At 45.9% G+C, this 11,527-nt stretch overlaps 1 protein-coding gene across 2 annotated transcripts in view; it reads left to right on the top strand.

Moving 5' to 3' along the window:
• Window positions 1-1,051: 1,051 nt before the first annotated feature.
• The window catches only part of MYBBP1A (MYB binding protein 1a), a 62,385-nt gene continuing 51,909 nt past the window's right edge, over window positions 1,052-11,527 (top strand). Inside the window, exons 1-11 of one of the 2 annotated variants that reach the window (XM_069791469.1) lie at window positions 1,052-1,299; window positions 1,479-1,574; window positions 2,462-2,545; window positions 2,947-3,021; window positions 3,453-3,560; window positions 4,620-4,810; window positions 5,099-5,266; window positions 6,632-6,749; window positions 9,162-9,451; window positions 10,380-10,487; window positions 11,109-11,234. In XM_069791469.1, the coding sequence (XP_069647570.1) occupies window positions 1,132-1,299; window positions 1,479-1,574; window positions 2,462-2,545; window positions 2,947-3,021; window positions 3,453-3,560; window positions 4,620-4,810; window positions 5,099-5,266; window positions 6,632-6,749; window positions 9,162-9,451; window positions 10,380-10,487; window positions 11,109-11,234 (1,532 nt within the window). In that variant the 5' untranslated portion in view covers window positions 1,052-1,131. The remainder of the gene's footprint in view (window positions 1,300-1,478; window positions 1,575-2,461; window positions 2,546-2,946; window positions 3,022-3,452; window positions 3,561-4,619; window positions 4,811-5,098; window positions 5,267-6,631; window positions 6,750-9,161; window positions 9,452-10,379; window positions 10,488-11,108; window positions 11,235-11,527) is intronic. The other variant, XM_069791468.1, reaches the window with a different exon arrangement.

Below are 11,527 nucleotides of genomic sequence, written 5' to 3'. Positions count from 1 at the left end.
CCGTCAGAGCCGCTCACCGGCCGGGCTCTTGCCGGGGGCTCCCGGGATGGCCTCCGGTGAGGGCTGCGGGGTCAGCGCTGGGCGTTTATCGGTGACACCAGCCTAGGCCTTTGGCTCTGAAGCGTGCTTGAACCGGCGCGGTGTGTTAGCCGCGGGGCTCCCCCGTGTCCCCAGATCACCCTGCTGTGGCTGCGGATGGGATGAAGGGCAGAGGTGGTTCGCACTCCGGGCGTTAGGGCTGGTTCTCCGCACTCCTGCGGCTGGCGGGGGGTGAGGGAGGCTGGGAGGAGGGCAGCAAGCGTGCGCGATTTTTGCAGGGCAGCTGGAGAACAGCGCTGTATTTTACTGCGAATAGAGGCAACGCAGCCCCAAGTTTCTTGGCGTCCTTACAAAACGTACCCTTTGCGTGAACCGATTTGTTGCCTTTTCCTAGGCTATGACTTCAGGCTTTATAAAAAAACCACGAGACACGCAGATTCTCACAGGACAATCAGCGGTGCCACCACACCTGGCACCCTCCGGCCCCGCAGAGCTGGACCGCCGTCTTGCAGACGGACAGACAGAGCGCTCCGTGCCCCGCAGGGCTTCAGCCCTCTTCCCTCACCGAGCCCCGCTTCCCCGCGGGGAGAGGATTCCAACCTTCCCTCAAAAGCTGCTAACCAGGGCACGGGGGAGCAAAGGAAACCCTTGGGGTAGGGCAGGGACGAACGCAGGCTGCGGAGGCGCCGGCCTCTGAGACGGCGAGGGGAATATGGCGCTGAGGGGAGCGCGGGGCTGAGGAGAAGCCGCGGCCCTGAGGGGAGCGCGGGGCTGGGGAGAAGCCGCGGCCCTGACGGGAGCGCGGGGCTGGGGAGAAGCCGCGGCCCTGACGGGAGCGCGGGGCTGAGGAGAAGCCGCGGGGCTGGGGAGAAGCCGCGGCCCTGACGGGAGCGCGGGGCTGAGGAGAAGCCGCGGGGCTCGGGAGAAGCCGCGGGCCTGGGGAGAAGCCGCGGGGCTCGGGAGAAGCCGCGGGCCTGAGGGGGGGCCGCGGCTCGTCGGGGCTGACAGGCCCGTCCCCGCTCGGGCCCCGCTGCCCCGGAAGAGGCGGAGCGGGCGGAGGACGGCGGCGGCCCCACGTGCGGCAGCGCAGGCATGGCGGAGCTGGGGGGCCGGGGCGGCGGCGTGGCGGCCGACCCCCGCGGGGTGCTGCGGCAGGGCCGCGCCTTCCTCGACTTCTTCTGGGACATCGCCAAGCCGGAGCAGGAGGTGCGGCTGGCGGCCACCGAGAACCTCCTGCGGCACCTGAAGGAGGGCAGGAAGGTGAGGCCGGGGCCGGGGCCGGGGCCGGCCGGAGGGGCTGTGGGTGCGGGCAGGCACCGGGCCGGCACCGCTCGCCCCTCCGCTCACGCCTGGAAACGGGTCTGTGCGGGGCTGGGGGGCGGCAGCCCCGCCGGGTTCGGAAGAGCGCGGGCACCGGCCGACCCGGGTCTCTCTTTCAGGACGACGAGCTGAAGTACACCCTCAAGCGTCTGGTGGAAGGGCTGGGAGCCACCCGCGAGGCCGCCCGCCCGGGATTCAGCCTGGCCCTGGCCCAGGTCAGTATTGCCCGGAGCAGAGCAAAAAAGCTCGGCGCTCTGCGGCCCCTCCCCAACCCCCGCCAGGTCCTGGGGTCCCCCCGTGTTCTCTGTGAGGAGGCTGGAGGGCTCCCTTCTGGCACCTTCTGCGTGCAGGTGGCAGGGAAGGCTCTTGCAGCCAGCAAAGGAAAGTTGCACGGTTCTAAATGGTAGTAGTCTGTTTTAGAAACAATACGCTGAGAAAGGTATAAGCTATACCAGTATCACGCTCGTGCTCCAGAATTCTGCCCTCCTTCAAGAACCATCCTTAATTTGCAAACTTTGACCAGGTTTTCAAATATGCTGCGCTTAGAACTGTTGTGACTTCTTAAAATTGACTTGCTCTTGGTGTTGGGCGGTTTATGTGTGAGATCTGAAAAGGCAACCCTTTAACACATGCTTCAAAGTTGTTGGGTTTTTTTTCCTCCATGCTGTTTGAGGCTGTAACATAGCTAAGCGTCACAGCAGCTGGGATTACCAGTGGGATCTGACCTCATATCACCTAAGAAGTTGGTAGTGCAGAAGAGTCTGTGTTCTTCCCCCCTAGATCAGGGCCTTGCCCATGTTGAAAAGTTTCATTGCTTCTGTTACAGGGTGATGCAGTTGCAGCAAAATGTTCTCATTATTAATCCTGCTATGTCATGTACTTAAAAAAAAAACAACCCAGGAATATCAGCAGGTATATTTATGTCTACGCTAGTTCCTATTCTGACGCATCTTTTACTGATCTAGTTATCTCTATTCTGGCCTAATAAAGCAGCACATCTGCTGCTATGCTGAACAACTGTTAAGCTCTATTTTGGCTGAATGCGATAAAACTTCATAAAATGGAAGAACTGCAAACTGAGCTATTCCATCCATGTCCTCAGGTTTTGCAAGCTTTTGAGGAAATTCCAATGTGCAGTGTCCTGGAACAGATAAAAGAAAAACACAATCTGGAAAAAGTGAAAAAGGTGAGTCGGCTCATAGCAGCATTAGCCAACAGCTAGTTTAAATTAACTGTTCTGTGTTCCGTGAAGGCTTGGTGCCTGGATACTGTAGTTTTGGGGTTCTTGCTAAAGCAAATTACTATAATGAAATAACGGAAATATTTGTGAAAACTGGAAGTTGATGACATTGTCAGCTGGCCCAGTTTTAGCTGAGATTCGTCCATGTGACAGAAAGATAATCTAGGACAGTTCTTAAACATAGTGCAGGGGGGTGCTTTTCTATATGTTATCTTTATATGACATGATGTTCACGGCTAGATCTTCCAGCCATCTCGTTCCACTGATCAGCACTGTAGCTGAACGTGAAATCTAACTGATTAGGGAAGTGGATTTTTAACCCCTGGCTTTTTTTTTTTCTTTTCCAGAAACTTGTGAGAAATGCTGCTTTTGGAAACTTTTTTGGAGTTGTGGCTCTGTTTCAATCTGGCCGGCTTATTAAGGTGACATTACTGTCGTTATGTTGTTTTTCACTACTGGTTCTAGGGCTGTCTGAAGTAGAGAGAGGATCTGGAGAGAAAGGCTGGGTCATTGGCTAGTTGATGAGATGGGACATGAAGCATCAAGTTCAGTTCATTTTTTTTTTGCATTATCCAAGGACTTTTTCTGCCTTTTAAATGTCTGTTCCTGACTAGAATGTAGGAACTGTGTCAGATAGTACAGGAGGTTCCTACCTCTCCTGGAAGGAAGGGATCTGTTGTCCCATACAGCTAGAAAACACCATTTTGAGAAAAGCTTAGTGGCCTATCAGGAAGCAATTGTGTAGGTTTCTTACTACAAGTAGGCATAAGGGTCTCAAGAGTGGATTATTACCTGAGCCTTCAGCTTAATCTTTGATATATGTCTCTGTTTTTGGCTTACGTTTCCTTTCTAGGACCGGAAAGCTCTGCTGGAGAGCATCCAGCTTCTCCAGCAGCTGGCACATCACCAAGCACACCTCAGAGATCTCCCTCGCAAAACTCTTATTGACATCATGTCTGAGGTATAGCCACAGTAGCTGGTGGATGGGAGGAGGGAGGAATTTGCTTCAGGGACTGCTTTTTCCTTAGTTTATTCATAGTTGAAAGTTAAAGTGTGTGTGTGCAAGAGTGAGTTTAAACTGTGGGAGTTGTCTTCTGTATTGTCTGCAGGCAGATGCTTTTATTCTGGGAAGGATGCTCTGGTTTAGCTTAGTCTGATTCCATCGTGGACAAACCCGTAGTCTGTTTTTTCCCAGTTGACTTGCTTGGGTGGTACGTTAGACCTTCTGCTCTTTTGAACAGAAGTATGCTGAAAACTCTAGACAGCAAACCTTTTTTATGCACCATGCCTGGGCCTAAGGTTGAATTTTGGGCTGTTGGGAGTGAAAGGATGTAGGGACATGGAGTAAAAACTCTGAGTATGTAGTGAAAGAAGAGTTTGTTTATTTCCTTCTTTTATGTGCATATTGTTTGTAGACGTGAAGACTAACAGCATTAAATAAAAAATAAACGATGTTTTGTATGGAAGTATTCTGTGTCAATTAGTCTTGACATTAGGTTTAAATGTATTTTGAATCCAATCTTTAAAAAATGCAAATCAAAGCGGGTTTTGTGCTTTTCTCATTTTATTGATGAAAACGTTGGATCCAGTTTTCTCTAAAACCATTGAACACAGTTGTTTACCAGCAAATCCTATTGAAACAAGTAACTTATTTTTGGGAGGTATAATTAAAAGCTAATACAAGAGTGTTTCCTCTTCCCTGGGCTGCACAGCTGTACAGACAGGAGCAGTCGGACAAGAGAACGATTGCAGCTGGAGTCAGTTGACCAGAATTGCTATCTGATGACAACATATTGTCCTACTCCACATGGTTAAGCACCTGGGGACTGTATGGCAGTACTGGACACGTCCATTATTTATTTTTGGTTGTGTCACCATAAAGACTATTTCTAAAGTTTCCAGAACACTGCAAGCTTTTAGTAAAATGCCCTACAGTGCAGGTATTTGAATATACGACACAGCAAGTTAATAAAGTGCCCTCAGATGTTTCTCATATGCTTTCACCTTCATTCCTGTCTAGGTTCCTGAAGCTGTGTTTGAGGAGGTCCTGTTTGGTATCTTGCAAAGTGACCTCGCTTCAGCCTTCACCTCTCCAGACAACCTGCACCTTTTGCTTGTGGGCATACAGAAATTCCCTAGTGTTCTGAAACCTAAAAATCTGAAGAAGCTATTTGGCTCACCTACTGTTGTAAATGAGAAGAATATTCCCAGGTAAGTTCTTAAATAAGGAACACTAAATGCAACATTCTCTGTCTATTGGCTAGCAGTGAGGGAAACGTGGCTTTCATTCTGATACCTGCCTGTATTTGCCACTGCAGGTGCTGTTAAGGGTTAGGTGCTAATTGTTATGCAGGTTCCTAAATTATAGCTCTTATTTCTCCCAAGAGGCACAGCCTGCTGTGCTCAGGAAACGTGCTGTGTCCTTCAGCAGGATTAATTTGGCCTTCATCAATCCCCTTCCAGGCCAGATCTCTCACGTTATGTTCTTTCTTCTTCTAGACTTGTAGAGCTTCTGCAAAGTGCTGCCAAATCTGAGAAGAAGGACAAGAAATTGCCCAGTGTAGTGTTTGATTTGCTACAAGTTTCACTGAAGGAAGGTGCCTTTGAACTGTTCTGGAAAGAAGGTGTGGAGAATGGGCTACTGAAGGAGAAATCGGGACCTGTGAGGTTTGTTTTAACATACATTGTTTGTTCTCTTCCATATTATCCTTCTATTTCTTGCCCCAGTCTTTCTGCTGCTGCCCTGTCGTAGGATGGAGCATATGGTTTCTCATGAACAATGTGAGAGCACTTGCTTTTGATTATTTAGGTATTCATGAGAAACTTTATAGGGAGCCTAAAACCAGGAGTTAGTAAGATTTCTCTTAGAATTGTGACATAGAACAAATTTGGGATTAAACTTAACTAGGACAGCACGTAAAGGTGATGCACCTCATTGGGCATAAAGGTGTCTTAAATCTGTAACTTGCTCCTATAAGACTTGTCAGAGGAGCTGTACTGTCCCTTTCTTTCTAAGTGGTTGAGAGGGAGGGTCATTCGGCTTTGTTTGCGTGGTTTAAGAAGGACAGCTCCTGTGTAGACAAACCCTAGTTCTGAAATTTGTGTCTAATACTGCTGGACTTGTGCTTTGTGGGATGGACCGAATTAAAATGCCTGGATATGTTTGGATTCTGACATGGTCCGTGTTTTTAAGTAGGATATGGCTGTCGCTGACATCATAACAGTAGCTATTTCAGTTCCTTTTCCAAGTTAAATACTAGATCTTCGTAGGATTATTTAAGTTGTCTGTTGAGACTCATGCTGTACAAAAATGCTGCAAAATCCAGAATACAAATCTGTGACCATTTTGGGGGACGTTAATTTAATTTGGACCATAGCAAGGCAGTCTGTGGCCAGGTTTAAATCTTTCTTAGATCAAGAGTTTAAAAGGTGTAGAGGTGCACCTACAAAAAATTTTCTTAATGTAATACATGAGTATCACAGTGAAAGGAAACCATTTTCCAAGCCTGAGCAGTTTAAGTCTTGTTTGACTTAGCTCGGGTAGGTCTGAAAATACCCTTTGTATGCTCAACAGTGGTGCAAAAAGCACCGCTGATTTCCTGAAGAAATGAGGCTAGGGCTGTCCATCTAATAACTCCTGAGCCCATTGGGCAATTCTGATCAAATTTGGCAGCAAGTTGCTGTCAAAACTTTCTGTAGTCAAAAACTAAGTAAGTTTTTATTAGGCCTGTGGAAATAAAATACCTAGGGAGAAGAGATCCAGAAAGTGGACTGAGGAAGGAACTGCTGGTGAGGACTCATCTATTTCTAGACAGCGGAGGACCTGCTGCAGGGAGAGATCTTAGCAGCTATGCTGGTCAGAAGAGAAGCTTTGGGCAGTAGGATTTTTGAACACAGGGTCCATGAATTTTTGACTTCTGCCTTCCTGCATGTTCTGTGTAGCCTGCCCCACCACTTCTTCTCTGTCTTACCCTTGTGTGTGGCTTTACTGCTGTGCCTCTACCTGAGGGAATCTTCTTTGTTTCCACTCAGTTACATGTGCTACCGGTTGCTGGGCAGTGCTCTCCCCTTGTTGTCTCTGGATCAGCTACAGATGGTTCTCAAAGGGAAAGTGATGCAGCAGTATGGAGAACACGTTGTAACGACTCAGGTAGGTCTTCTGAAAGTACTCGTGGTCAGGGCTAAAGACCCTGTCCTGAGTAGAAGTCCTCTCCACCCTCCTTTCTAGTTTCACATTGTCTTGTATAAAAAAAGTTTATGTGATTTTAGACCTTGGACTCTTACTAAAAGCAAGGTTATTGTATGACCACTGGTTGCAGTGGACTGAGTATAGACTGTGTTTAATCGTCATTGCCTATTTGTGTATTTTTCAGTCAGACTTAATTTAAGGGTTTTGAAATTGTTCAGCACTGACCCACCTGCTTTCACTGATGTTGCTGAGAAAGCTCTAACGATGGGGGAAGCAGAGGAAGGGCAGCTCTCAGCATATTGACAATGTCATATGTCATCCTTTAACAGTCCTTTTGATTTTGCGTGTCCAGAAGCTCCTTTTTGTCTGTCATTGTGCTGGGTGTTGCATGAACGTTTGAAGGCAAAGACAAAAAGGGACAACTCATGCTTTTGTTTATGTTAGTGCTTGTTTCAATAAGCACATCTGAGGTTTAAGCACAAATTTTATTTGGGAATTGGATTTTGGAACTCCTCTTCCTCCTTCCCTCCTGGGAAGCCAGCAAACAACACATCTCTGCAATAAAGGGGGGAAGAATAAAAGGGGAATACTGATAAAAATGGGCTTTGGGTTGGCTTTTTGTGGTAACATAATCCTTAGCCTCTTCATGTGGGCCCAAAAATCATTGGTCTCTCTTGGGAGGAATAGGACTTTGCAGTCTTTCTGTTCTGGTATCAAAGCAGCAATAGGTGTGTGGGTTTACTCTGAAAATAATGCTTACTGTGGTGCCTTCCTGTATGGACCAATTTTCTCCAGGGTTTATCCACTAACTTAGTTGTTTTCCTGTTTCTTGCTTTTTATGCTTGTTGCGCAGTGAATTAGGCTGTGTTCTTCCATGTGCATCAAAAAATTTGTTAATTTAATTCCTGTCTGAAACGTACAAATCCACTGAAGACAATGATTGACTATATGGAAAGCGAAACCCCCAATATTGTTGATGATGAGGAAGTAGAAAAGATCTTAGCTTGAATTTGTTGTTTTTGTGGGTTTGTTTTGTTTTGTTGTGTTTTGTCCCTTGACACAGATTGTTTGTTTTGGAAAGCAAATACTGTTATCTTGTACTTTCTTACGGAATTTTGGTTGTTGTTGGAGATGGAACTAGGCAAAGCTTGAATCTGGTATTTACTGACAGTTATCTTCCTGAATCCACTTTTTTTCAACATGGGAGAAAATGTACTTGATTTGCTTTTGTTGAGAGATGATTGATGAAACCCCTGTTGTGAGTTATTAGCCTGTTTACAGCAGTCTCTCCTGGAGGTTTTCTCCCAGTTTTCATACTGATGCACAAATATTGAGCTCTCCAACAGTGGAAGCAGGAGCTTGCTAAGTTGTGTTTTGTGTGAGATTTCTTGCAGGGGTATTTATGTTATAATTGGATGGATCTGTGGTTAATTAGGAATTTATAGTCCCTTTATTTAAAAGAACAGTGTTCCCTAGACTTTCATTACTGTTTCTGCTCCTGCCAGGTCACTGCATTGATCATGACACTATACCAAACAAGTTGGTTTATTAATTTACAGAAGTTGCATTGCATTTTTGGAATGAAGCCACAGCTTGCCCTCTTCGAGGTTTCTCCAGTTATGCTTTTGGTTTTTTCCAGAACAAATGAGTGGAGTTGGACACTGTGAGCTATGAAAGAACATAAGGAAATAGGATGTGTGGTGAGATGGGACATGTCCTGGTGGTCTGTATGCTGCTGGATGGTATTCCAGGGCCAACAGCCTGCCAGCTGTATGCCTTACGGATCAGTGGCAGGACTGAGGATAGGGCTTAGCACAAAGCAGGAACACCTCAGGATATGGATTTTAGGTTAAACATGTCAACTCCCCCTCCTTTCAGAATGCCTCAACACTTCTGAGTGCCAGGGAGAGGAGGTGGGATTTGTTCTACCCACTGTAGGTCAGCAAGCTCTAGGGCTGCTAGCTGAGACCGGAATTGATGTGGGTGAATTTCCAAATCGAGGGAAGGTCTAAGGCACATGATGTGAGAAACACCCTGGACTTTCACCCAAAGTAAGAGTTGATCAGGCTAGGAGCTTAGCTGCACAGGCCAGCATGTGGTCCAGCCCACTGAAGCCTGACTGTTGGGGAAGGTGCAAATTAAAGGGTTGAAGTTGGTACATGACAGGATTCTGTGGTTGCTTACAGTGGTTGCTCCTATGTGAGGAGGACCATGAGGTGAAATTGATGACCTGCTGTATGACTTATGACAAATGTTCAGGCACATGACTTTAATTTACTTACTGCAGTCAAATCCGTAAAGTGATTTGTACTTACAAAGACACTCAGACTCAGTGTGAGGTTCCTAACCTGCTTGTTTGACCATGTTTTTTAGCTTCCAGACCGATTTAAGTTTGCTCCAGAGATGGAAGGATATATAGATGAATTTCTGAACAGCTGTGATGACCTGGAGAGGCAGCTGGCAGTGATGATCGGCTTCTCTACTCTCACCAATCAAGGCTATCCAGTGTTGTCCAGCTCTTCCAGGGTAGTCAGACACCTGCAGCCAGTGGCATTGCAAAAATATATTGACTGGCTCAAAGACATGTTCCTCAGGCCAGACTTTGACTGTTGTTTAGACTTCTCAAGTAACCGGCAAAAACAGAACCAGGAGAATGTAAACATGTGAGTGTATAGATGATGCACCTTCCTTTTTCTGTTTTGTGGTTAGAGTAGCTACCTCTGTGAAGTCTGGTTTGGACAGCCAACGTTTGCTGGTTCCCTTCCCATGAGTTGACAATTGTCACCTGTTCTATTGCCTCTGTCCCAGAAGGTTTAGCCTCAGCATCTGACTCTTGCTGGGACAAAATTCAATTCTGCAAATAGGGGCAAGCATGGTGAGAACCAGCCAGCCTGACCAAAGCAGACTGGATCACCAAAGAAGCCTTTTCTCTTGCTTTTCTAGCCCTGACAATTGCTTTGGCAAAGATGTCCAGTGGCTTCCTTTTTCACTACAGACTCTCAGGTCTTTGTAGGAATTGTGCATCCCTTTTATCTGACTATTAAACTGGCCTGGGTGCTCTTGTCTCCTTAGGCCACAGCAAAGCACCCCCTTCCATGCATCAAGAGTAGCCTGAAAATATTTATATCCTTTGTAGGCATTTGTAGCAATTTCTAGCTAGGAAAACTTTCCAAGAGAAAGTTCTATCCTCCTTGGCACTGCTATTTGCTGAATATCCGCAACTTGTTGCTGCGGGTACTGGGTTACCTGCGGGGGCCTCTTCCAAAGATGTAAGCTGTTAAAACAGTATGTCTGTGTGTTACTTGTGCGCCTATAACCTCACTCTACTGACTACTGCAATTCCTGAAGTGCTTTTTGCTAAACTGCAGTACCTTAGTGGGGTAAATAGACTCTTTGGCATAGTAAAAAGCAAACTTGGGAAGATTATATCTCTTCATATGTACCTGTTGCTTTCTTACTACATAACTGGCATCTTTAGTGTAAAGCCTCTAAATATCTGGAAGTCACCTCTTGCTGCAGTGGATTGTGTGGTTTGTGTTTATTTTGGGATAGTGTTCAAACTACTGATTGTGTCCACTTCCTTATTGAAAGACCACAACATAAGATTACTCGATTAAGAAAATGGATCATCCACCGACTTGCTAACATCATTGAAAGTCCAGTGAAAAAAGAAGAGAGCCTTGTGATGGACATTTCCAGGTGAGGATGATTTAAAGACTTAATGCAACGTGTGCTTGGAATAATTATGTTTAGCTCTATAGCAATATTCCAGGTAAGCTGTCCCCGTGACACTAGGCAAATTCAGTAGTGGAAATATTCCATAACATAAATAGTTTAGGAGACTGGGTTCTGTTTTCAAAATACCTTCTGCAGACTTGGACTAACTCTTGTCATAAGTAGTTCAGGCACTTAAAATCACCTTAGTCCCATTTATTTTCAGTAAATTTTAGGTTTCTTGTTACTGAAACTGCTTGAAGATAGTACTTGTAATCTTTGCATCAGATCTTAATAAGTATTTATCTGTCGGTTTAAAAGTCTTGGAGGCTATGACCCCAGTCTGACAGTCTGAATATTGAATCATGTGGTTTCAAGTGTTGGCACTTCACTTTTGTGAAGTTCTGAGCATCCTTCTCTCTTCTTTACCCCGTGTACCTTGAGGAAAGGGTCTTACTGTAAATAGTGACTTTTTTCAGTGCTTGAACATCCTTGAATAAAAATGTGGTGAATGTGTGGTGCTATTTGGTTTGCACACATGGGCTGTTTTTGCTTTGTTATGACCCAGCTGGCTCTTAATTTTGTTCTTGTTTGTGTCAATTCTAGGTTTTGCTTCTTCCATGCTTTCTTTGAGACTAAGAAAAAGACTTCCCAAATAAGTGAGGCGAATGTCCTTCCATCAGACCCCTTAGATGAAGAGGCTCATTCAGTGGCAGAAAACTACTTCTTTGGGTAAGGATTTTGCTTGCAAGCTTTAAGTTTGGAAATGTTTCTTTTTTTCCCCGAGGATAAGATCAGCCTGCGAATGGCAGGGCAAGAAGTTTAGGATTGTGAGCTGCTATTGGAGCGTTTGATTGACTCCAGGACAAGGGAATGGCTTTTTTTTAAGGAGATCCTAGATGGATTTCCCAAAGATCCTTAAGTTTTGACCAATAAAAACGTAATTTTGCATGGCAAACCTGCTGAGTTTGTGTGTGATGACAGGTAGGTATAGAGTTGAGCTCACACTGCTTTCTCTCATAAGA

Source organism: Haliaeetus albicilla, chromosome 9, assembly GCF_947461875.1.
Source record: "Haliaeetus albicilla chromosome 9, bHalAlb1.1, whole genome shotgun sequence".
Lineage (NCBI taxonomy): Eukaryota > Metazoa > Chordata > Aves > Accipitriformes > Accipitridae > Haliaeetus > Haliaeetus albicilla.
Note: the sequence above shows the minus strand (reverse complement) of the source record. Positions and strands in the feature narration are given on the sequence as shown.